The sequence below is a fragment of the Macaca nemestrina genome, chromosome 11 (genome assembly GCF_043159975.1).
Source record: "Macaca nemestrina isolate mMacNem1 chromosome 11, mMacNem.hap1, whole genome shotgun sequence".
NCBI lineage: Eukaryota > Metazoa > Chordata > Mammalia > Primates > Cercopithecidae > Macaca > Macaca nemestrina.
In genome coordinates this window covers 67057521-67082793 of record NC_092135.1, presented here as the reverse complement: position 1 = coordinate 67082793, position 25273 = coordinate 67057521, and the positions used below count along the sequence as shown (strand labels likewise).

Here is a 25273-nt window from a genome sequence, read left to right as displayed (position 1 = left end):
TTATTTTGAAAGGCTGTTTCCACTCATCTTTGAGCTGACACCAGGTTCCTATTGATTCTAATGGGGCTCCTTCCTGAGGAGGAAATAGACTCATGGACAGTCAGAGTTAAGGCACCAGCCCCACGATGCCTTATGACTTCTACCTAGAAGCCCATGTCTCATAATAACACCAGTCAGAGGCCAGTCTGACTGCTGGGTCTATGGTAGTTATCTTGGGGATGAACAATCCACATCTTGTGTTTTTAGCAGGCTTGTAGTTAAAACAGATTGGAAATTTGACTTTCCTGTTTAGTCTTTGGAATTGAGTTAATTCCATTGCGGATCCTGCGTGATTCAGGTGCTTTGGCTGTTGAGGGCAGGAGTCCCCTCAATTCCTTACTCTTCCAAGTTTAACCTGCCAAAGATGTCGCCTTGGCTGGAGTTCCCCAAGAGAGGACTATGGTCCGATGATAGGTATCTGAGCAGCTCTCTCACCAGCCAGAACTTTCAAATGAAATGCTCTCATCTTCACACCTCTTACCCAGTAATGATTACTCTAGGCTTTGCGGTTGTTTAACTTTGTCCGTCTGAATTCAGGCATATTTACTGGTCAGATGTCAAGAATAAACGCATTGAGGTGGCTAAACTTGATGGAAGGTACAGAAAGTGGCTGATTTCCACTGACCTGGATCAACCAGCTGCAATTGCTGTGAATCCCAAACTAGGGTAAGTACTTGGAGAAGTCTTCAGTGTTCTAGATATTTCTCCCTGGATTCTCATCATATTCCATGTTTCTTATAATGTTTTTTCCTAGTTATACTGAAATTGTCCTTCAGGTTTTTGGGAGGAGCGTCTATGACTGTTTCAAGAATTATAACATGCCCTTGAGATCACATAGGACCAACCATTTCTGATCGGGAAATTCCTTTGAGAACACATCTGAGAATCTTTCTGGTTATGTGGATTCCTTGCCAAATTAGAGCTCTGAACTCTAAAGTTCTTTGTGGATTTAACTGGTTTTTTTTTTTTTTTTTTTTTTTTTTTTTTGAGACAGAGTCTTGCTCTGTCGCCCAGGCTGGGGTGCAGTGGCCGGATCTCAGCTCACTGCAAGCTCTGCCTCCCGGGTTTAGACCATTCTCCTGCCTCAGCCTCCCGAGTAGCTGGGACTACAGGCGCCCGCCACCTCGCCCAGCTAGTTTTTTGTATTTTTTAGTAGAGACGGGGTTTCACCGTGTTAGCCAGGATGGTCTCGATCTCCTGACCTCGTGATCCGCCCGTCTCGGCCTCCCAAAGTGCTGGGATTACAGGCTTGAGCCACCGCGCCCGGCCTGGATTTAACTGTTTTAAATGAAGGTTTCAGCAGAATTGTTTTTCCTTTCATTTAGATGTTTTAAAGTAACTCATTCATTGAAATTCAGCTAGGGATTTGGTCATGTTTAATTAAAAAATTAAACATTTATATCCAAAATATATAAATATTTAAAATGACACATGTATAAATATGTATTATCCATTTGTAGAAATGTTCCAATTTGCAGTTTATCTATAAATCATCTCAGTGTAAATGAGAACGAGTTTTGTTATTTTTCTCTACATATCAAGACATTTATTTGAATAATCACTAAGCTGAATGACTTGGTATTTACATATTACATACATATTTAGCTTCAGAATAGTGACACTTTAAAAAAGTTTTTTGAATAACCCCAAATAATGTTCCTACCTGGGCAGGACCAGTCTAGCCCTTTGTAGCTATGCCAGTATTTGTAGGTAGAACACTATGAGCTGTTACTACTTTGATTCTGTTATATTCGTATGTTAAATCATACCCTTAGAAACTCAGCAATGAAATATGAAAAATACTTGACTGATAAGATTAACCTGTAATGAGGACTCATCCTCAACATTAGTCATTGCTACTTATATCTTATCTACACAATATCTTAGGAGCAAAGAGATGCAGTGTGTTCTATGGTGTGAATGATGTGACTGTTTCCAATGTTTTCCTCTGTAACTAATGTTTAAATTCATCTGATATTATGATCATCCTCTGATATCCCTCATAGAAATTCTTTTTTTTGGGAGATGGAGTCTTGCTCTGTTGCCCAGGGTGGAGTGCAGTGGCCTGATCTCGGCTCACTGCAACCTCTGCCTCCCAGATTCAAGTGATTCTCCTGCCTCAGCCTCCTGGCAGCTGGGATTATAGGCACCCACCACCACACCTGGCTAATTTTTGTATTTTCAGTAGAGATAGGGTTTCACCATGTTTGGCAGCCTGGTCTCAAACTCCTCACCTCAGGTGATCCACCCGCCTCGGCCTCCCAAAGTGCTGCGATTACGTGTGAGCCACTGCACCCGGCCAGAAATTCTTATTTTTGTCTTTGTAATTCCTTTCTCTCTAGAATGGCTCAGTGTAGTCCTGGGAGGGATAGGAAGTAAGAAAGGAGTGAGAAAGGATTTCACAGCCTAAGGCCTCCAGACTCAACCTACAACCTCCTCATTTCATGATCCATTTGAAAGGTTCATGACCCATAAGTTTTATAAGCATAAGCATATATGATATGTTAAAGCTTCTTACAGCTTCTGTGGTATCAGATCTGCCAGTGGGTCCAAAGGACGATGAAGATGATAACTACTGATAATGCCACTGACAGCAATGAAAAGTGCCAACATTTATTATATTCTTGCTGTGTGTCAGCTACTCTAAGTGTCCTACATATATAAACTCATTTGAATAGTACAAAGGACCTATAAATTTGTCATAGGTTTCTATCCCTTATTTACATAGATGGGTAAAATAACACCATGCTCCTTTAGTCAGCAACTGTTGACTGTAATAAAGATGGAAAGGGAGAATTGTCATGCAGAAACTGCTGGAAAACACTGTGATAGTTCTCCTACCTTACAAGGGTCCGGGGAAGCTCTATGGAGAAAGTAGCACTGAATTGAATGTTGCAGGTTGGGATCCACTGCTAGTATAACTGGTGATAAAGTATGTGACATGTGAGGTCAGTGTGGGTGAGAGTGAGAAGGGCCACTTCCTAGAGAAAGTGGGACTGACGTGGAATCTGGATAGATGTCTTGGGTACACATAGGCAAAGGAGCCAGGCTGGTTGTTCGGAAGCTCAGGGAATAGCATAAACGAAGTCATGGAGGAGACAAAAATCATTCTGTGTATCTTTTGTGTGTTTTTTCCATTCCATTCCCTACCTTTTGTTTTCTTAGTTTTGAGTATTTAATACTTTTAAATGAAATTGAATTAATTAATTTATTTATATAGACAGGGTCTTGCTCTGTCACCCGGACTGGAGTGCAGTGGCATGATCATAGCTCACTGCAGCCTCAAAATCCTGGGCTCAAGCAGTCCCCTGCCTCAGCCTTCTACTTGCACAGCACCATGCCTGGCTTATTATCTTTAAAAAAGCAGTTTTATTAAAATATAATTCACATATGGTATGTATGGTATGATACAACTTACCCATTTAAAGTGTACAATTCACTGACTTTTAGTATATGCAGAGTTGTATATGCATCATCACATCAGTTTTAAAGCATTCTCATCACCCTACAAAGAAACCCTGTTCCTCTGAGCCACCATTTTCCTGCCCTCAGTAACTGCTAATCTGCTCTCTGTCTCTATAGATTTGCCTATTCTGGACATTTCCTACAAATGGAATCCTGCAGTATGTGGTTCTTTGTGACTAGCTTCTTTCACATGTGTGTCCTTTTTAATGAAAACCAAACAAGGTGGTATTTACCTGTTGTTGAGACTTTAAAGGCCCCTGGCTGCATTTTTTCCAGAGCCCAGTTTGTCTAAAATCCATGCATTCCTCAGTAGAATTTAAAACTTGGTCTGTGCCTGATGACTGGTTTAGACTAGAGACTGAAAAGCAGCGGCTGGTGGGCCAAATATGGCCCATAGAACATATTTGGCTGGGACAACACGGAGCTTTTTTTTTTTTTTTTGAGATGGAGTCTCGCTCTGTCGCCGAGGCTGGAGTGCAGTGGCCGGATCTCAGCTCACTGCAAGCTCCGCCTCCCGGGTTTACGCCATTCTCCTGCCTCAGCCTCCCGAGTAGCTGGGACTACAGGTGCCCGCCACCTCGCCCGGCTAGTTTTTTGTATTTTTTTAGTAGAGACGGCGTTTCACCGTGTTAGCCAGGATGGTCTCGATCTCCTGACCTCGTGATCCACCCGTCTCGGCCTCCCAAAGTGCTGAGATTACAGGCTTGAGCCACCGCGACCGGCCGACAACACGGAGCTTTAAGATTTTTTTTTTTTTTCTAATGTAGTGCTGACATTTAAAATTTAAGAAAAGAAATAAAATCTGTATTTGTTGCTTTGGAAATCAGAGGAGCAGATTACACTGGGTAGGTCTGCCTTCCTGGGCACTGACACAGGGTCTTGCTCTCCCCATCACTTGATATTTACAACCAGGATCTCTCCTCATTCATCTTACATAACTGTTCCTCTCCAGGTATTTGAAATCATGTAATCCCTGGTCTAGGTAATTCTTCAATGTCAGATCATCTTTGCTTACATACACCCTTGCTCTACAATTAATTATTAATTGGATGCAAAATACACATTTAAAAAGAGTTGCCGAGTGTGGTGGCTCACTCCCGTAATCCCAACACTTTGGGAGGCTGAGGCGGGCAGATTGCTTGAGTCCAGGAGTTCAAGACCAGCCTGGGCAACATTGGGGAAACCACATCTCTACTAAAAATACAAAAAACTAGCCAGGCATGGTGGCACACGCCTGTAGTCCTAGCTACTCAGGAGGCTGAGGTGAGAGGATTGCTTGAGCCCAGGAGTGTAGTGAGCCATGATTGTGCCACTGCATTCCAGCCTGGGCAACAGAGTAGCTACATGAAGATAGAAATCTTTGTATGTTTTGTTCTCTGATAGATCCCAAACACAGAACAGTGCCTCTCACACAGTAGGCCTTCAATAATATTTCTTGAAGAGTAAACAGCTTTCATAATGCATTTTAAAGGGTCTGAATATCCATCCTTTGGCCAATTTTCTATTAAGGAGTTGCAGTTTTCAAGAAGGATAAATCACACATGCTCTTGTGCTGCTATTTTTGCTCCCCATCTTCTGTAAAATACGAAACTGGTGTCACTGAGCGCCCAGGTCCCTGAGATAAACAGTTGGTTTCCCTGTAGGTAATGCCCTGTGCTCTGCCGTAGTGGAGAAGTCCCACCAGGTGAGATGCTACAATGAAGAAATCTTCTGTTATAGGCTTATGTTCTGGACTGACTGGGGAAAGGAACCTAAAATTGAGTCTGCCTGGATGAATGGAGAGGACCGCAACATCCTGGTTTTCGAGGACCTTGGTTGGCCAACTGGCCTTTCTATCGATTATTTGAACAATGACCGAATCTACTGGAGTGACTTCAAGGAGGACGTTATTGAAACCATAAAATATGATGGAACTGATAGGAGAGTCATTGCAAAGGAAGGTTAGAAATGAGTTAGAATGTAATATATTAAATTACTAATTAATATATTTCTAATGTCTTTACCTGTTTTCTCAAGAAGGAGCCCTGCTCTTAGGAAATGGCTTATATAGTTTTTTAGATACCACCCCTCCACCCCCACCAACTCCCACCTGCTGAATTAAATGCAGATGAGTTCATTAGCAATAATTAAATCCTTTTTGTCTTTTTTATACAACTTAAAAAAAATGCTTCTCAGGAGAAGATATTGAAATAACTGAGTTTCCTGTTAGGTTGCCCCAGTAGAGATGGTTTCATGTGTACCAATGTTAATTCATGTCTAACCGCTTCTGGACACATTCATTTTCACTTTACTAGATTGCCCAGTATGCACAACTGTAAATATCTAGAAGGAGAGGAACATTTTTTGTTGTTGTTGTTGTTGTTCAGACTGTGCAGAATTGCAATGACCCAGCACATACCACATTTTTCCTATTTGGTCAGATAGATGTCTTATGTTCAAAAGAAAACATAAAATCTTGCCATGTAAATTGTTTTCCAAAAATGCAATAAAATCAGTCCCTTGATAGTGAGCTAGGGCCCTATGATTGGTGTTGGGTGGTATATACATCAATGTGGTTTAATTACTATCTTCTTGACCTCCTAGTGCAGCACACTTTCACAGTCCCATGTATCTAAAATCAGCCTGAATGTTCCCAGAGCTTCAAGGCATCGTGTGAGGGAATAATTCAAACAGAATGACGTCACATCTAGAAGTGGTGGTAGGGTGTAGTGGCTGTTTTCTTTTCAATAACCTTTTGTTTTGTTTTTCCCCTGTGGGTGAGCAGCAATGAACCCTTACAGCCTGGACATCTTTGAAGACCAGTTATACTGGATATCTAAGGAAAAGGGAGAAGTATGGAAACAAAATAAATTTGGGCAAGGAAAGAAAGAGAAAACGCTGGTAGTGAACCCTTGGCTCACTCAAGTTCGAATCTTTCACCAACTCAGATACAATAAGTCAGGTAATCACCAACTTTGGTATAAGATGCTCCTCATTACTTGGAAACCTTATTTCAAAATAATGGCTATGTTGCTGGAAGATGGCAGTAGATAACAACAGGCTAATCTCTTGGTGCATGAAAGGGGTATGTGTATATGTACGTGTGCTAGGGGAGAGGAGCATTTTGACCATTTTAACCAAAGAAAGATAAAATTGGAGGTCAAATGAAATTATGCAAACTACCAGCAGATAAGTAAAGATGTATTAGCCTTCATTGTTGTTTGGAGTTATGGATATGTACTTCTAGGCCACAGAATCCAGCAGACATCAGTCCCCCGCTAAGTGTGAGTTGGGTTAACAAGTCACAAAATGGGTTTCATAGGCATCAAAAATCTTATCTTTCCCATTGCAAGGCTAAGCCAGTCATGTGCCTTCCTACCCGTACCTCTCTGTCTCACTTTCCTAGTTCTGGGCCCTGCTTCCTCGGGTTACCTGTGCGCTAATTCGTCCTTCAGCAGTGTATGGAGCAAGATGAAAGGCAAAGGGAAGTGAGGAAAGGAAATAGCCTTTTACTAAGTTCTTATGTCAGATTCTCTCTTCAGTGTTAATTCAGACATCTGTTACTTCAGTTACCTTATAAAGACCTCCTAAACCTTATAAAGACGTTTTATTCTCATCCCAAGTAAAGACACTAAGGCCGAGACAGATTTAGTAACTTGTGTGCCTAAGTCACATAAAAAATGGGTGAGTTTTAATCTCAGAAATGAAATAATTTTTAGGTTCAACTCTATCCAACCCAAAACTCAGCATCTTGCTGTCTTGGCCCAGTGTTCAGTATGCCAACGTCCCAGGTTAAATGCTATGGATATGTGGCCTTTGACAAGTCACTCCCTTCCTGTCCCCACATGTGAGTCATGGGTGGAGTCCGGGGTTGTCTTGAGTCTGCTAATATTTTGAGACCCTAATCAGCCTTGAAAAATTGCAACTCAGAGCTGAGACCCCCATGAGATGACAGGGGTAGCAAATGCCTTTTCTAGGGCATGGCTCCCTTGTTTTGGAAGTAGTACCACCTCTCTCCAGAATACTCCAGAACACTCCAGACCCTACCAATAGAATAGCTTTTGTGCCCTAAGTGCCCTTGCAGCTTTCACACTTGGCCATTTTAAAGGTAGGAGAGGAAGGCACAGTACACCTGGAAAGGCCATCTCCCCTCCCTACCACCTCTGGACCCTGAGGAGAAGGCGGAGGAAAGTCTGGAGGCTGCCCCTGAAGGAAAAGCATCTCAGCCAGCTGATGCTCAGAGAAGGGCGGCCCCTTTGGAAAGTGCTGGTGGAGTGGGGGTGGGGGTGGGGAGTACAGCCCCAGCGCAGCTGTGCTAGAAGAGCATCTTGTTTGAACCAAGAGTTCTGAAATTTGAGCATGCCTCAGAATTATCTGGAGAGCTTGTTAAACATAGATTCGTGGGCCCCATCTGTTGGACTTCTGATGCAATATGCCTGAGGTGGCCTAAGAATTTGCATTTCTAACAAGTTCTCCTGTGACGTTGATGCTGCTGGTTCAGCGACCACATTTTGAGAACCGCTGCTCTAGTCCTTTGCTACTCAGAGTGTGAGTCATGGGCCAGGAGCCTTGGGATCCTGTGGGAGCTGGCTAGAAATGCAGTCTCTCAGGCCCACCCCAGACCTTCTGAATCAGAATCTGCATTTTAGCAAGATTCCCCAGGTGACTGGTAGCACATTCCAATTTGAAAAGCTCCACTCTGGAGGACTGACAAAATGGTAATGAGATAGATATTGATGGAGGCTTTTGGAAAATGTCTTATTAACTTATAGCTATGCTTTGTCTATGGTTACATCTTGAATGACGGACCATCAGGATCACAGAATGTTAGTCTGAGAAGGAATGTAAAGATTATCCACTCCAGTACAACCCTTGGATAAATCATAATATATGCTAAGGTAGAAATAATAAGATTCTAGACTTACCTGGGGAGCTTTTAATGGTAATACTTGAGCTCTATCCCAGACCAATTTAAATCTAAATCTCTGTGAATGGGCATCAGTAATTTTTCTTTTCTCTTTTTTTTTTTTTTTTTTTGAGACGGAGTCTCACTCCATGGCCCAGGCTGGAGTGCAGTGGCAATCTCGGCTCACTGCAAGCTCCACCTCCCAGGTTCACACCATTCTCCTGCCTCAGCCTCCCGAGCAGCTGGGACTACAGGCGCCCGCCGCCACGCCCGGCTAATAATTTTGTATTTTTAGTAGAGACGGAGTTTCACCATGTCAGCCAGGATGGTCTTGATCTCCTGACCTCATGATCCGCCCACCTCAGCCTCCCAAAGTGGTGGGATTACAGGCGTGGGAACCACCACGCCCGGCCTGGCATCAATAGTTTTGAATAGTTCCCAGGTGATTCTGAGGAATCATTGCTCTAAATTCCCTTTTCTTGCAATTAAGGTAACTGAAACCCAGAAGAAATGTCTCCTTGGAGGGTTGGGGTGGAAATCACATCCAATATACTTTGGATAGACCATCTGTTATGATCTATCCTGATTTGGGTGGTGACAAATCTTGATATAATGTGTGGATCTCACTGGTCTTTGGAACCATCTCAAGTTGTTTAGCACTGAGTAGATTTTCAGGTTAGGCAGTGAACCAGATACCCACCTTCCAAACCTCTCAGGGCAGCAGAGAAGATAAGTGATGCCAATAGAAAATGTGAGTGGTACAGAAATTGGCCGGAGGGCCCAGAGAGGGACTATCCCACTGCAGTGTGGTGGCAGAGATGATAGTGTAAATGAGGGTGAGTAGCCAGCAGACACGTGGACTAGAGGTGTTGGGATGCTGCCTAGGCTCTGCTGTCACCTGGCAGAGCCACTTCCAGTTGCTGGGTATGTCTGTAGTCAGGTTATTCATTCTGTCAGGACCTAACTGCTGTTCTCACCTGCTTTCCAGTGCCCAACCTTTGCAAACAGATCTGCAGCCACCTCTGCCTTCTGAGACCTGGAGGATACAGCTGTGCCTGTCCCCAAGGCTCCAGCTTTATAGAGGGGAGTACCACTGAGTGTGATGCAGGTAGGAGCACTGCCCGAGCAGCCACAGGGGCCTGGGAGCACTCCTCTGCTGCCCTCAGGAGTCTGAAGAATCTCTGTATGCTGGGTCCTTGCAGCAGAGTGGGGATGGCTGGAAGGAGGGATAAGGGATGTGGGAGGTATAAACAGAGCTGAGTGGAACTTAGGGGGCAAACAGAACCATGTTCCAGTGACTGCTGAGAGTTATTTGCTAAGATCTGTAGAAATATAGATCCAGTGCCCCTAAATCTATTGCTGTGTTGTTTTGTAAAAACATTTTGAAGAGTGACTTTTTATAAGATCTCTACCTCAAGCTGGATTCCCGTTGCCCCAGAATCCACTCAACCTTAACTGGAGCTCCTCAGGGTAGAGAACCATGTTCAGTTTTGACAACTGAAAAAGGGCTACCTTTTGAAAAGTGCTTTATGTTATAAGGAGATGAAGACCAGCCTGAGGAAGCTGTGGTTTAATTCTCGTCCCAAATGTGTGGGTGATCTATTCTTGGCAAGACTTTTTTCAGTGACGCTTTTAAGGAGTTAATAAGCCAGGCGGGAACAACTAGTGTCCCTAACTAGCATCTGGTGCTGGAAAAACCTGTGAAAAAGTCATCCTGCAATTCACTAGTGGCCCATTTTATGGCTCACATCCTTGGGGCCTTCCCCCAGTTTTAGCTGATGGGGAAAGGAAAACGCTTAACCACCTTCTACCACCAGGGGGAGCAGGCAGTTAGACCAGGAACCACCGTTTGATTCATTCCAAATAGGCTGAAAAGTTGGTGGGTTTAGGGAATGAATCCAGGGAGAAAAAAACTGCTTCTTGTCTCCCCTCTTCCCCTACTCTTGCACTCATCCCAACGCTACTGGGGAAATATTGGTAGGAATCCAATATTTCGAGCAATATTTGGAACAAAATGACAATTTCAGGCTTATGAGATTTGTTCTATGCTGTGGATAGATTGTTTTGCCACTTAATGCAATTTCACATCGTAGGAGCAGTGTGGTCCTGGTTGTCAGCTCATCTACTACTTTTCCCATTTAAACTTTTTGCCAAGCAGATTTTATCAAGATTCTTGTTTTAAAAAACTTTAACCGAAGTAAGCACACGAATGATGGCAATCATTCCATATAGGGCTTCAGTTTGGTATAATAATTAAGCAATTAGTCCAGTGAGATTTCTTGAGTGCCAGCTATGTTTCAGGCACTGTTCTAAGTGCTAGAGGTAACAGAAGTGAACAAAACAGACAAACCCCCTGTGTGTATTGAGTTTACATTCTAAGAGGACAATAAATAGAGAAGTCAATAAATATATAGTAGGTCAGGTGGTACTATGGAGAAAAGGATGGCAGGGGAAGAGGGATGAGGATGGATTGGGTGGGGATTCTCCTTTAGATAGCATTCAGGGAAGAACTGTCTGATACAGTGAACATTAAGTAGAGACTCAGATTGAAGGACTGAGCCAGGAGGGTATCCAGACTCTTTAAATAATATACACATGTGACCTATACTTATTAAGCACCTTCAACATATAAGACACTGAAGCACTAATACCCCATCAGGCATATCCTGGGAGTATGTATGGGCCTAGCTGGGAGCAGGGACCTGGAGTAAGGGCAGTTTGGGAGGACTTGAAAACTCAGGAGCTCTCTAGCTAGTTGCCTATCAAATATCTCTTTATGTGTAGCTATGTGACTGCCTGTTGACTGATCAATTACTACACTTTGGTGCCTTTAGTTGAAGTTTCCAGGTGGGCCTACATTAAACTCTTGGTTTTAACTGGATTCATGGAGAATTCTGAAAACTTCAAATGAGAATGTGAACATTTTAAGAGATTATTTTACCACTAGATTCTTGTAACTATTCATATATGTGCTCCAGAGTCTAGTACCTCTCCATTGTTTTTTGGGAAAAAATCTATAAACTGCCCCCTTTCTTTCCACTAAATGTATGTTACTCTCCAAGACCTTAAGGAAATTCACTGGACTTAGGGGGAAGGTAAGCTTTGACAGGGAGACTAATTGGCTGGCTGGCCCACCCTTCCTCCCAACCCTAACCCGGGCCTGATTGCATGGTGTGGGCACTCTGCTGAGTACAGCTGACTAACACTTGCATGGCTTTCCCTTCCTGCAGCCATCGAACTGCCTATCAACCTGCCTCCCCCATGCAGGTGCATGCACGGAGGAAATTGCTATTTTGATGAGACTGACCTCCCCAAATGCAAGTAAGTCTGAATGTTGAGGTCCCAGCTATAGGCCTTCCCTCTTCTGGGGAAATTTGAGACCTTAAAGTAGCCAGGAAAACAAATACAAGAACCTCACCAGTTCACTAATTCTTACATTTTAACCAGCTTGCCTTCCCTCGAGGGAGTCCACAGAGAACTGAGGCAGTGCTTCTTTAGCTAGAATGTACGTAGGAATCCCGTGGAGATCTGGTTCAAGATCTCCGTTCTCATGCACACAGATTCTGCATTTCTAAGAAGCTTTGGGTGAGGCCACAGGGTCTTGGACCACACTTTGAGGAGCAAGGAGTTAGAGAAATGGCAGCAGCATTTTCCAACTCACTGGTATTGTTAATTACAACAGGGCTGTGGGAGAAGAGCTGTCTGCAGGGCTGCCTTAGTACAAGGCACTCATAATGAGCAGAAAGACTGGGATGAAGATTCGGAAAGAAGATGACTGTGTTGAGAAAACTCTTAACATGGAGCAAGATAAATAGATGTCTTTAAAAAGCATTTAATGAAAGCATATAAAAGAAAAAAACATAACCATGGTTTCCATTTGTACTCTCTAAAGAAGCATTGCATAGATTAGACACCAATAGGTTTTCGTGACCAGACTCACCCCATCAGTGCCACAGCTACTCCATTAAAAGTGAATTTCTAAAATCAGAGCACTATTCTTTCTGCTTGTCTTCTCTTGGCAGAATAAACAAAAGTCATGCAGGATACATTGTCTGTTCAACACGTAATTTATGCAGTCAAAGCTCTCTACTTCAGGATGCGCTCAGAAAAATGCAATAGAAGCCTAAGAATGTAACCGCTAGTGAATGATTTTGTTTTTCCTTTCAGGTGTCCTAGCGGCTACACCGGAAAATATTGTGAAATGGCGTTTTCCAAAGGCATCTCTCCAGGAACAAGTAAGTTTTAAGAATGTGAGCAACCTGGAAATTACTCATAGCCCCTACACTGAATGCTGTCACAGCTTTTCCACTTAACTCAGTCTTTGAAGGAGTGCTTCTAGCCCCCAGTTTCTGCCAGGATTGCGGGCTCCCATGTGTTGATGTGCTCTCTGCTCTCTTCTTCTATAGCCGCAGTAGCTGTGCTGTTGACAATCCTCTTGATCGTCATAATTGGAGCTCTGGCAATTGCCGGATTCTTCCACTATAGGAGAACCGGCTCCCTTTTGCCTGCTCTGCCCAAGCTGCCAAGGTCAGTTTCATTATGGGGAACATTGATGTTTGAAGCCTAAGTAATTCACAGGAAGCCATGGGAAGGACTTCGTTTTCTTTCTAAGTTAAAAAAGCACAATACGCAGTTCACCTATTCCACAGAAACAAAAAGTAGTGAGGATGTAAAGCAGTCACTTCAAATCACAACTTTAGTCAAATGCTTCTCTAAAGCCTGAGTGACAAGTTGTGTTTTGTAGTCCAAATGGTTGTGCCTACTGGTAGGTGTTCAGGTCAGAGAGAAGTGAAAAGGCAGCTGTGTGATGGCCCAGGCTTTATCCTTCTATGTGCTGGACTCTTTTTCTTTTAGATCTCATGGTTCAGGAATGTGCTTTAACGTTTCCAGGTAGCTAAGGGAACTTACTACCATATTTGACAGTGTAAATTCAGAGTGGGAATTGAGCATTACATTTAAGGAAGATTTAGCAATGTGGAGGAAAGGGTAATATTACGAAAGGTTGTATTTGTTGTTTTTGTTGCTGCTGCTGTTGTTGTTTTAAATAACAAGACACTATTTTGGTTGCTTCTTTCCAGCTTAAGCAGTCTTGTCAAGCCCTCTGAAAATGGGAATGGGGTGACCTTCAGATCAGGGGCCGATCTTAACATGGATATTGGAGTGTCTGGTTTTGGACCTGAGACTTCTATTGACAGGTCAATGGCAATGGTGAGTATGGTTTCAAAATGATTATTTGAAGGTTGTCATTTATAGAATAAATACTTTTTATAAAGAATAAAATTCACCTAGAGAAGACTGAAGTACAGCAGTAGGCCTCTCAGAATAAAGTCTGCACTACACAAACCAAGTTAGGAAACATTAGGCTTGTTGCTGAAAGGTGTCTAAAAACACTGGTAATAAAATTGGAATTTACCCCTGCTCTAAGCCACGCTGTTGAATTGGAATCATGAACAGTCTTAAGTTTAACTTGAATATTGAAGAGCTTTCTGGTTTTTTTGAGGGTGGTGTGTGGGGAAGACATGATATTTTGTTTTTATTTGATGACATTTTATATGTTTAAAAGGAGTAGGGAACTATATTTTTCCTAGTGTCATATATTTTTCTGCCAATGTACAGTGATGAAATAAACAGTGATTTTAGAGTTGGCATTGGTCCAGACCCCGGCTCTGCCACATACTAAGTATGTGAAAACAGACATGGAGCTTGATATTTCTGACCCTCATTGTCCCTGTTGGTAAAATAGGTACAATAATACCTCCTGGGAGGACCAAATGAAATACTTTGTGAGGGGCTTCCACAGTCTTGGCGCTGAGGGGGCTTTCTGTAATCAGTATTGGGAAACCACTTTCAGAATTTTGTGTCTCCTTCAAATCTTTCATTTTTTTCCTTCTCTGAAAATATAATACTATCCATTCTTTTTCCCTCCCCTCTCTCCTTATTCTTCTTTTCTTCTTCCACCATTATCCTTTTCTCTGTTGCCCAGACCCAATTCCCAAGTGAGTTATTTAACAGAATTTGGATATAAGAAAAATGTTTCTGTTTCCTTGAGTTGGTAAATGAGTGCATGTTATGTTACTTTGCATAACAATTTGCCATATGACGGCCTTGTGTTTTGCTGGCTTTTTTTTTTTTTTTTTGCAAGTTCTCTTTTGGGTAACTTTGGCATAGCACCTAGCATACCTCCAGGTGTGAGGAAGGCACCTTTCTTTGTGTGTGAACCAGATTAGTATGGTGTAATCTCTCTTTCTCTCTCTGTGCCATTAGAGTGAAGACTTTGTCATGGAAATGGGGAAGCAGCCCATAATATTTGAAAACCCAATGTACTCAGTCAGAGACAGTGCTGTCAAAGTGGTTCAGCCAACCCAGGTGAGAAACCATACAGTCTTTTCCTTCAGTTACTGCTGTCGCTGGATGTTAATCTATTGAGTTATGTCTTCTTAGGATTTTCCTAACCTTCCCTCCAAATGGAAGGAAGCATAGTGAGTGGTCCGTGCTGCAGCTGCCCTGTCTGTAGCAACAGGACCAAGGACATAAGACCTGAAAACAATCAGAATCCTGTTCTGTTGCAAGTGGTGGAGGTTTGGCAACCATGCCGGGGCTGCTGACCAAGAACCTTTCATTCTGAGTGGTGTCAGAGCAAGAGAGGTCTGAGTCCCTTCAGGAGCCTGGTAAACACAGTGCCTGAAGCACCACAGCTTCTCTACAAATACTTGTGAAATGAATGAGTAGAGAATTGTCAGGTCATTATACAGGAATTTGGGGACTGGGCCCACTTTCTGGTTCTTGCTGCCATATCAAGCGTGTGGGTTGAGGTGGATTAAAGGGAGAGGGACCTCTTATGTTTGCTGTTGTGATACTTTCCTGAAAAGTACAAAGGTCTCTAGAGTTGATGGGCAGATATCTAAACTTCCTTGTTGCAGCCTTGTCACTCAGTCATCTTTAAGAAGAGCTGGGAGATGAAATAGAAATATAGGTGAAGGGAATAACTTTTCATAAGGTCTGCATCAATAGCCGCAGCACCACTTCTAGTGCTTGTCAACTGCGAACATGTGTCTCCTTTGTCACAACTATGGCCTTAGTGACAATGAATAACTGTCATTGTCAACACCTATGCTCCTTTTGGACTCGAGATATGGCACATTTTAATACAGAAGCTAGAAATGTTTATTTTACAAATATTTTGTGATTTTAAGATCGGAAATGTTTAAATCTTGAAAGCATTTTCCCTGATCCTTTGATAAACAGACATGAAAACTTTAATCACATGATAAAAGACATATGACATTTCATTTGACATCTTCACTTAAAATAAAACGAGGCCATGTATACAAATGCATATCCAAGTTTGAGAATAAACAAGTAATGAATGTGAAAATATAGGAAAAGGAGTGAATTGTCTGCCTTATAGTTTATTATATATTCATGGTAATTTGGTCTTAAAAGGGAACCTTGGAATTGTATGAATGTTATAGAAAAATGCATAGAAGATTATTAATTCTATTATTCTCATCTTTTCAAAAATTCAGCCTCTTTTTAGTAGTACTATGAAATCTTAATTTCCAAAGATAGGATTTATTAATATTCAAAGAAATTATTAAGATCCAAAGATAGGATTCTCAGTTCATCAGTGAGGTTGGGGAATTATTCTTGCTGTTCTTCTAGGATTTGGCTTCCAGTATATAACTAGAATATCTTTATCCAAAAATTTGGTCAACAGTGGGAGTAAGAAGGCATAGAGAATACAGTAGAAATTGCTAGTAGTAAGTGAGAGTGGGACCAGTGAGGGCTGTATTTGCCTCCCAGGACTAAGGTATGAGGTAACTTAGTGGTTGCTGCTCTTGATTTTGGGGCGGTGGGAGTGATGTTTAGTCCTGGCCTCTGGGTCATGCAATAAAAATGGTGCCTGATGATGTCTGTGGGAGAACAAGATGGCAAAAAGAGCCAGAGTTCGTACAAACTTTACAGCAAATTTATTTGCTACTGAATTCTTTCAAAATTGGGTAAAGGCCTTTAATATGTCCACAGGTGACTGTATCTGGAAATGTGGATAATAAGAATTATGGGAGTCCCATAAACCCTTCTGAGATAGTTCCAGAGACAAGCCCAACTTCCCCAGCTGCTGATGGAACTCAGGTAAGTTGCTGACTCCTGAAATAATGTGGGATTTGGAAAAACTTTGGGATGGCTGGGTTGTTATTAACCTTAAGCAAACAAGGGAGACTCTGACATGATCAAAGATCCCAAGATGTGTTGACAGTTAATAAACATAATTTTTTAAAAAGTCATAGATTGAAAAACTTTCCACCAAGTAAAGCTACATTCTAACATTGAGTTGGGAATAATGTTCCTTGTAACATGGGAGAACATGTCACAAAGAAGAACAAGTAGACTTCTGGATCCAGTACCTTCAGACCAGGGACACTTAAGTTGAGAAATAGACTCAGTATGAATAAAGATTTCACTGTGTCAAAGATACAGATGAAAGATTCTTCTCTGTGTGTCGTGATTTCTCTACAGCATGCATCTTTATTCCTTTAAGCTGTTCTTCCCGCTCCTGCTATTACAGATCTTTACCACTAGATGGCACGAATTTACAGACTCTGCCCATTCATCATCCATCTATTAATTATTGGCCAACCAATCATCTAACTAAAGTTATTGCTCTCGATGTGTCAGGCATGGTGTTTAATACTGGAGACTGAAAGAAAAAAATGCCAGTAGATGGAGCTTCTTAAACATGCCTGCAGGTCCTTTGCAATTGGTACACTATTTGTTCTCCAGGAAAAAATTCAATAAATATATTTGATATTAAACTCTGTATTAATGTGTATCATTTGTTTTAATGAATGCATATGCAGCTATCTCAATATTGCTGTTTGCATCTGGACAAACTGTTTTACCTCTGGGGCTACAGTCCTCAATAATAGTTCTCACTGGGGGCACTATTGGCATATTGAGTGGGACACTTCTTTGTGCTACAAAACTGTCCTATGCACTCAGGAAATTTCAGTATTTCTGGTTCCTGTCCACTAAATTCCAGTAGTGTCTTCCCTAATTCATTGTGACCCCATAAATCACCTCCCGTCCCCCAACACATGTGTACTCACTCTTAGTTGAGAACCACTAGGATCTGGAATGTCTCTATTCTAAGATTCTATGACCAATTTTGTGAAGTAATGTAAAGAAATGAAAGTCTAAGAGTAGTTGGAAATTTTACCATTTTATACAATCTTTATTTCTCAAATTTCATAATCTATAAACACTGATATCTGGATAACTTGGCAGTCTCACTGTCACCTTAAACGTTGGTTTCTGTTCTGCTCATTTAAATCAAAATAAAATTTGAGCTAAATTGATGCTGAGAAGAGTCTCTATAAGGTTTCTATATGCCTTCTCAAATTCCCTTATTTCTTCTTCTCATGTCACACACACACACACATACACTCACAGACATACATAAATATTGTCTAGAAAGGAATTTTCAGTCTCATATTTTTCAAGGGACTAAACATTTTTTCTTTAAGCTGTATTAAAAATGGATTTTGAAGATTAACTTTCCACAGACACATGGATACTTGAATGTCATATATTTGGTCCTCCAAGCCTGAGTCAACCTCAAGCTAGTGCCAGATTTATTTTGTATTTTCAACATTTTTTCTCAGTCCATCTCTAGTCTAGTGATCTTCTTCACTAAACAGAGATTTTCCCCAGCTGGTGCAGGAAGGTGACTGCGGTGGGGAGGCTGAAACCTCTGCCTGCATGTCTGTTACCTCTGACCTGCATGTCTGGTATCAGAAACAAAATGTATACTGACAGGATCTTTCAAAGGAGAGCAGATCTTCACCAATTGTAGTCCTTTCTTTCTCTTTCCCTTTGTAATATTTCTCTTTCCCTTTGTAATACCTTGGTTCCTCTTACTTTTTTACATTAGTGAGGCTGAGACCCTCTAAAATGTGTCTTCCATGATACGTCCAGGGATCTTACTGTATTTCTTGTGTCATGGGCACTGAGATAATAGCCAGCATGACTTAAAAGCAGTAGAGGTGCTTGGGTGAGATCACCTAGGTTGATTTGAACATGCCAGAGTCTCACAAATGTGTCTTTCATCCATAAATATGTTAAAAGACTAACAATTAAAAACACGGGCTGGGCACGGTGGCTTACGCCTGTAATCCCAACACTTTGGGAGGCCGAGGCAGGTGGATCACGACATCAGGAGTTCAAGACCAGCCTGGCCAACACAGTGAAACCCCGTATCTACTAAAAATGCAAAAATTAGCTGGGTGTGGTGGCACATGCCTGTAGTCCCAGCTACTCAGGAGGCTGAGTCAGGAGAATTGCTTGAACCTGGGAGGCAAAGGTTGCCGTGAGCCGAGACTGCGCCACTGCACTCCAGCCTGGGTGACAGAGCAAGACTTCATCTCAAAAAATTAAAAAAAAAAAAAAAATTCAGTTCTATCATTTTCCAAAAGTTACATTGATATGCATAGGATCCCCCAAGGAGACAGAAAAAAAAAAAAAGTCACTATTCCTTTTCTCCTGTTAGTAATTGCTTAACTCCAAGTTAGCCATTTCATTTTGAAGCAATGACATCTAAGAGATTTTGGCCCGCCCCACTTAACTGTAAGGGCCCAGAGGCAGGGCTCTGACCTGAATGTCTTCCTGTTCCCCCTGGGGACACTATGTACAAAGCAGGAACTCACTTGAATGTGGGTTAAAGTGAAGACCTCTTCTACTTCTGTAGCCCTGTGTTCCCCACTCCTCCACAGGCTGGTCCCCTGCTTTCACAGAGTGAGAGGCACCCCATAAAACCTGCGGGCTGCCTCGGCTCCTGTTGAGAGTAGGCTGTCTGTTCCCTTGTCTGGCAGTCAGCACGACAGGCAACTTTTCAGTCAGGCGTGGGCCACGCACCATGGTCCAGCGTGATTCTCTTTGGGTTCTCCAGTTTATGGGCCCCTGGGTCCGCTGAGTAATCATTACCTGCCCTTCTACCTGCAATTCAGTTGTATAATCTTGCCATGACTCAGCAAATATGGGATAATAAGTGTACCTACTTCTGGGGTTTCTTAAAAAAAAATCAGAAACTTGTAAAACGCTTAGAGTAAGCACTCAATAAATGTTAGATGTTTTTGTTATTATTATTATTATGATACAGGAGGGAATGGTGAAGGGAGAAGGGATACTCTTGAGTTGACCAAAGAATGTTACTTTAGGGAATAAGAGTTATAGTTTGGGTTCGCCATCCACACCCAATTTTCAAGCAGCCCCAGAAATCTCTTTTTCTCCAGATGCATCTTGTGTGTGTCTGTTTTATGTGTTCTCTCTGTACTGAGGTAACCATGTGATCTGCTTGTAGATACTATGGCACAAATTCTGTAATATATAAATTTAAAATCAAAGAAGTATTTAAAACCATTGGATGAAAAGAGCCCGGAGAGTTTCAGTTACTGTTCAGGGACCACAGGAGGAATTGAACGATTTACCACATGGGCTGAATCATGGTTCCAGGTCCCAAATTGCTTTACCCTTCAGTAAGAAGAAACTTTAAAATTGAGACGGGAGGAAAAGAAACCCACAAAATCATACCATTACTGAGAGGTTTTTGTTTTCCCCTTTTTATTTAGGTGACAAAATGGAATCTCTTCAAACGAAAAACTAAACAAACTACCAACTTTGAAAATCCAATCTATGCACAGGTAATTTTTAACAATTTTTCTTAGCACAGACATTTTTTCTTAGAAATTATGTGATTGGTCAAATTGGACACACACTTAGATTATTCTAAGCAGAGTGGCCACAAATAGTCTTCTTTATGAAAAACCATGTATGTTGACCTTGGGATAATAAATGGCTGATTCCTGTTACGTTGTGTTCTTAGATGGAGAACGAACAAAAGGAAACTGTTGCTGCGACCCCACCTCCATCACCTTCGCTCCCTGCTAAGCCTAAGCCTCCTTCGAGAAGAGACCCAACTCCAACCTATTCCGCAACAGAAGACACTTTTAAAGACACTGCAAATCTTGTTAAAGAAGACTCTGAAGTATAGCTATACCAGCTATTTAGGGAATAATTAGAAACACACTTTTGCACATATATTTTTTACAAACAGATGAAAAAAGTTAACATTCAGTACTTTATGAAAAAATATATTTTTCCCTGTTTGCCTGTAGTTGGAAATATCCTGTGTGTCTTTTTTTACTTATGCCGTCTCATATTTTTACAAATAATTATCACAATGTACTATATGTATATCTTTGCACTGAAGTTGTCTGAAGGTAATACTATAAATATATTGTATATTTGTAAATTTTGGAAAAATTATCCTGTTACCAAATTTGCTAATAAAGGTATCTGCTGATTTGGGTGGTGATCATTATAGTAAATGATCCAGCGAGAAAAGGAATTGACTTGGGACCTTTAGCTGTGTCTAAAGAAGAGGCACTGCTCGTATTTCCTATCAAATTATCTAGGAAAGGAGTCCAGGCCCTGCTCTTGGGTCCATTTTTACACATTAGCACTTAATTAATGTTCAATATTACATGTCAATTTGATTAATGGGTATGTTGATAGGGGCCCCTATGTGTTGTATAGACATCTGGACTCGACTGTAGACTCCTCAGATAATACAGAAGGTAGACAAAGCAATTCAGTTTGGCCCTTCTGTGTGTTGGGATTGTCTAATCAGAACTCTCGTTTCATGTGTGTTCTCTCACTAGCTGCCAAGGCAACATTTGTATTTGTGATGTCTATGAGGAAATCCCATATCATTAAGTGCCAGTGTCCTGCATTGAGTTTGTAGTTAATTAAATGAGCTCTTCTGCTTGATGGACCTTGGAGCAATTTCTCATTCAAGGTGGTCACCTGCCCCAGTAGCTGGAGCTCAGTAGCTGAATTTCTGAAACCAAATCTGTGTCTTCATAAAATAAGGTGCAAAAAAAAAAAAAAAAAAAAAAAAAAAATACCAGTTAAGCAAAGCCTCAACTGGGTTTTTGTTTCTATGAAAATATCATTATAATCACTATTTATTTCCTAAGTTGAACCTGAATAGAAAGGGAAACCATTCTTTTTAAGCTTTTTATTAGGCCCTTTGGTGAAATGTGTACCTTCATATTAGAATGTACTGTACAGTCCAGATCTTTTCTTTGTTTGTTTGTTTTGTTTTGTTTTGTTTTTTAAAGAGATGGAGTCTTGCTATGTTGCCCAGGCTGATCTTGAAGTCCTGGGCTCAAGTGATCCTCCCAGCTCAGTCTCCTGAGTAGTTGGGATTATGGGCGTAAGCCACTGTGCCCAGCTTCCAGCTCTTCTCTTAAATAGTGGGTATAGTCTGCACAGTAGGAACCATGGCAGGAATACACACTTTCCCATAGCAAATAGCATTCCTGACTCTCTGTGCTAATATTGCACATTTGTTGAACAATGAATGAATGGATGGATGGATGAATGAAACATATACTACTGATTATTTTATTCCAGAGTTCTCAAAATATTTGTTGCTCATATTTTGAGTACTGATTGTAATTACTTGGAAATGTACTTTGATTAGATAAACAACTGGAAATAATGCTGCTGAAAAATTTCTAATAAATGTGTATTTTATCAGATGTTTTCTGTGTGCTTCATAAGCCCCGGTCATGAATCAGTTGTATTTTGCTGTGTAAAAAGCTTGAGGCTTTGAGTGCTCTTAGTCATACCAGTTCTGTACCACTCCTTCCCGGAACTGAATCCAGAGCAATTTGATTGGAAATCAAGCCTCTGCATTCATTTTGTTTGTGTCCATGATAGTCTGGGATAAGTTATAGGAAACAACTCTCCAGAAATGAGTAGATATCAGAGTCCCAGGTAACCACCAGTATAGCCAGTCCTTGAATGCTGTCCATGGCTAAGGCAGAGCAGGGAGTACATATTCCTGTTTCTCTAATAACTAGTGTTCCCCTAACAGTCATTTGTTCAAGAGGACGATTTCCCAGCCAGCTCCTTTAAGCGTAGGCTGTGGACTGTCTTCCCACTGTTAATCTCTCTGAGCCGCAGCTGCTGCCTCTATAAAATAAGGGGCTCGGTTGTGAGACCCCAATATGGAAGTGTATATAGAGTGTAACCCGACACCTAGCATAAAATATACCCTCAATTGATGGAAGCCATGATTATCATAATTTATGAAGGAAGGGGAAAATGGAACAGCCATTTGTGTGTTTTAAAAAGTTCCTTGGGTGATTTAATGAAGAGCTTTGGTTGAAAATGATGATTCGAAATAGAAATGGCTGATCTTTCTTTTTTACTGGAGGAGGTTACGGAGGTGAACAAGATTGTGTCTGGGCCTTTGAAAGGATTCACACATATCTTGTCTATGATGAGGCTGAAGAGCAGATGATAAAAAGTTTGGTCTTGCTTTACTGTCATTTGAAGGTGATAGGAAGGGCAGTAAATATTCCTGTGCATAGAAATCGGAAAAGGTTGAGAAGATGGAAGTGCATATTCACATCACAGCACAGGGAACTGAGCCACCGCTGAAATAAATATACCTTTCCCGGATTCTTCCAAGGATCCTGAGGAGTCGTTTGAGTTTGTTGTATATATTCTGGATATGAGTCCCCTGTCAAGTGAATAGTTTGCAAAAATTTTCTTCCATTTAACAGGTGGTCTCTTCATTTTGTTGATTGTTTCCTTTGCTGTGCAGAATCTTTTTAGTTTATTATAGTCCCATTTGTCTATTTTTGGTTTTGTTGCCTGTTCTTTTGAGGTCTTAGTCATAAATTCTTTGCCTATAAGAAAGTCCAGGAGAGTTTCCCCTAGGTATTTTTTCTAGTATTTTTATAATTTTGGGTCTTACTTTTAAGCGTTTAATCCATTTTCAGTTGAATTTTGTATATGGTGAACGATAAGGGTCCAATTTTTTTCTTCTGCATGCAGCTACCAATTTTCCCAGCACCATTTATTGAAGAGGGTGTCCTTTCCCCCGTGTAGGTTCTTGTTAGCTTTGTCAAAGATCAATTGGCTGTTAAATATGTGGCTTTATTTTTGGGTTCTCTATTCCATTCTATTGGTCTAGGTGTCTATTTTTATACCAATGTGCTATTTTGGTTACTGTACCTTTGTAGTCAGGTAGTGTAATGCCTCCAACTTTGTTCTTTTTGCTCAGGATTGTCTTGGCTATTCGAGCTCTTCTTTTTGGTTCCATTTGGTTCCATTTGTGAAGATTTTTTTCTAATTCTGTGAAGAATGGTGTTGGTATTTTGATGGGGATTGTGCTGATTCTGCAGATTGCTTTGGACAATATAGTCATTTTAACAATATTAATTCTTCCAATCCATAGGCAGGGAATATTTTTTCATTTGTTTGTGTCCTCTTCAACTTCTTTCATCAGTGTTTTGTAGTTTTTCTTGTAGAGCTCTTTCACCTCCTTGGTTAAATTTATTCCTAGGTCCTTTTTTTTTTTTTTTTTTTTTTTTTTTTGTAGCTATTGCCGTCTTGATTTTTTTTTTTCTCAGCTAGCTCATTATTGGTATATAGAAATGCTACTGATTTTTGTACATTAATTTTCTATCCTGCTACTTGGCTAAATTCATTTATCAAACCTAGGAGTTTTTTGGTGGAGTCTTTAGATTCTTCTGGATACAAGATGGACAATTTGACTTCCTCTTTTACAATTTGGATGCCTTTTATTTCTTTCTCTTGCCAGATTGCTCTGGCTAAGACTTCCAGTACTATGCTGAATTGGTTAAAAGTGGGCATACTTATCTTGTTTCGGTTCTTACAGAAAATTCTTTCAACTTTTTTCCATTCAGCACAATGTTATCTGTGGATTTATGATATATGTTTTTTATTATTTTGAGGTATTCCTAGTTTGTTGAGAGTTTTCATTCTGAAGGGATGTTGAATTTTATCCAACCTTTTTTTTTTTTGCATCTATTGAGATGATCATATGGTTTTGTTCTTCATTATGTTAAAGTGATGTATCATGTTTATCGATTTTCAAGTGTTGAACCATCCTTGCATCCCTAGTGTAAATCCCACTCGATCTTGGTGTATTATCTTTTTAACATAGTATTGGATTCAGTTTGCTAGTGTTTTGTTGAGGATTTCTGCATCTGTGTTCATCAGGGGTATTGGTCTGTGGTTTTCTTTTTTTTATTATGTCCTTGTCTGGTTTGGGGATCAGGGTAATGCTGGCCTTATAGAATGAATTAGGGAGCATTCCCTCTTTTTTGGAATCATTTCAGAGGGATTGGTATTAGTTCTTTGTACCTTGGGTAGAATTCAGCTGTGAATCTATCCAGTCCTGGACTTTTCTTTGTTGGGAGACTTTTTATTATGGATTCAATCTTGCTACTTTTTATTGGTCTGCTCAGGTTTTCTGTTTCTTCCTGATTCAATCTGGGTAGATAGCATGTTTCCAGGAATTTATCTATTTCCTAGATTTTCCAATTTGTCAGCATATAGTTGTTCATAATAATTTCTGACGATCTTTTGTATTTCTATGGTATCAGTTGTAATGTCTTCTTTTTCATTTCTGATTTTGTGTATTTGGGTCTTTTCTTGGTTAGTCTTGCCAGTGGTTTATTCATTTTGTTTATATTTTTTGAAGAGCAACTTTTGTTTTGTTAATGATTTGTATTTCTTTAAACCTCTATTTCATTTAGTTCTGTTCTGATATTTATTATTTATTTTCTTCTGTTCATTTGGGGTTTGGTTTATTCTTCCTTTTCTAGTTCCTTTAGGTGCATTGTTAGGTTGTTAGTTTGTAATTTTTTTACCTTTTCGATATAGGCATTTAATGCTATAAACTTCTCTTTTAACACTGCTTTTGCTGTGTCCCACAGATTTCGGTATGTTGTGTTTCCGTTTTCATGTGTTTCAAGAAATGTTTTTATTTCCTTCTTAATTTCT

The 25273-nt window shown here is 40.7% G+C and overlaps 1 protein-coding gene across 1 annotated transcript in view; it reads left to right on the top strand.

Annotated features, from left to right (window-relative positions):
- The window catches only part of LOC105483280 (LDL receptor related protein 2), a 214626-nt gene extending 192636 nt beyond the window's left edge, over window positions 1–21990 (top strand). The window contains exons 68-79 of the mRNA XM_011744068.3: window positions 577–705; window positions 5224–5444; window positions 6269–6445; window positions 9378–9497; window positions 11620–11710; window positions 12557–12624; window positions 12796–12916; window positions 13468–13597; window positions 14654–14755; window positions 16415–16522; window positions 20014–20085; window positions 20268–21990. Of these exons, the coding sequence (XP_011742370.2) occupies window positions 577–705; window positions 5224–5444; window positions 6269–6445; window positions 9378–9497; window positions 11620–11710; window positions 12557–12624; window positions 12796–12916; window positions 13468–13597; window positions 14654–14755; window positions 16415–16522; window positions 20014–20085; window positions 20268–20435 (1507 nt within the window). The 3' untranslated portion in view covers window positions 20436–21990. The remainder of the gene's footprint in view (window positions 1–576; window positions 706–5223; window positions 5445–6268; window positions 6446–9377; window positions 9498–11619; window positions 11711–12556; window positions 12625–12795; window positions 12917–13467; window positions 13598–14653; window positions 14756–16414; window positions 16523–20013; window positions 20086–20267) is intronic.
- The last annotated feature ends 3283 nt before the right edge of the window (window positions 21991–25273 follow it).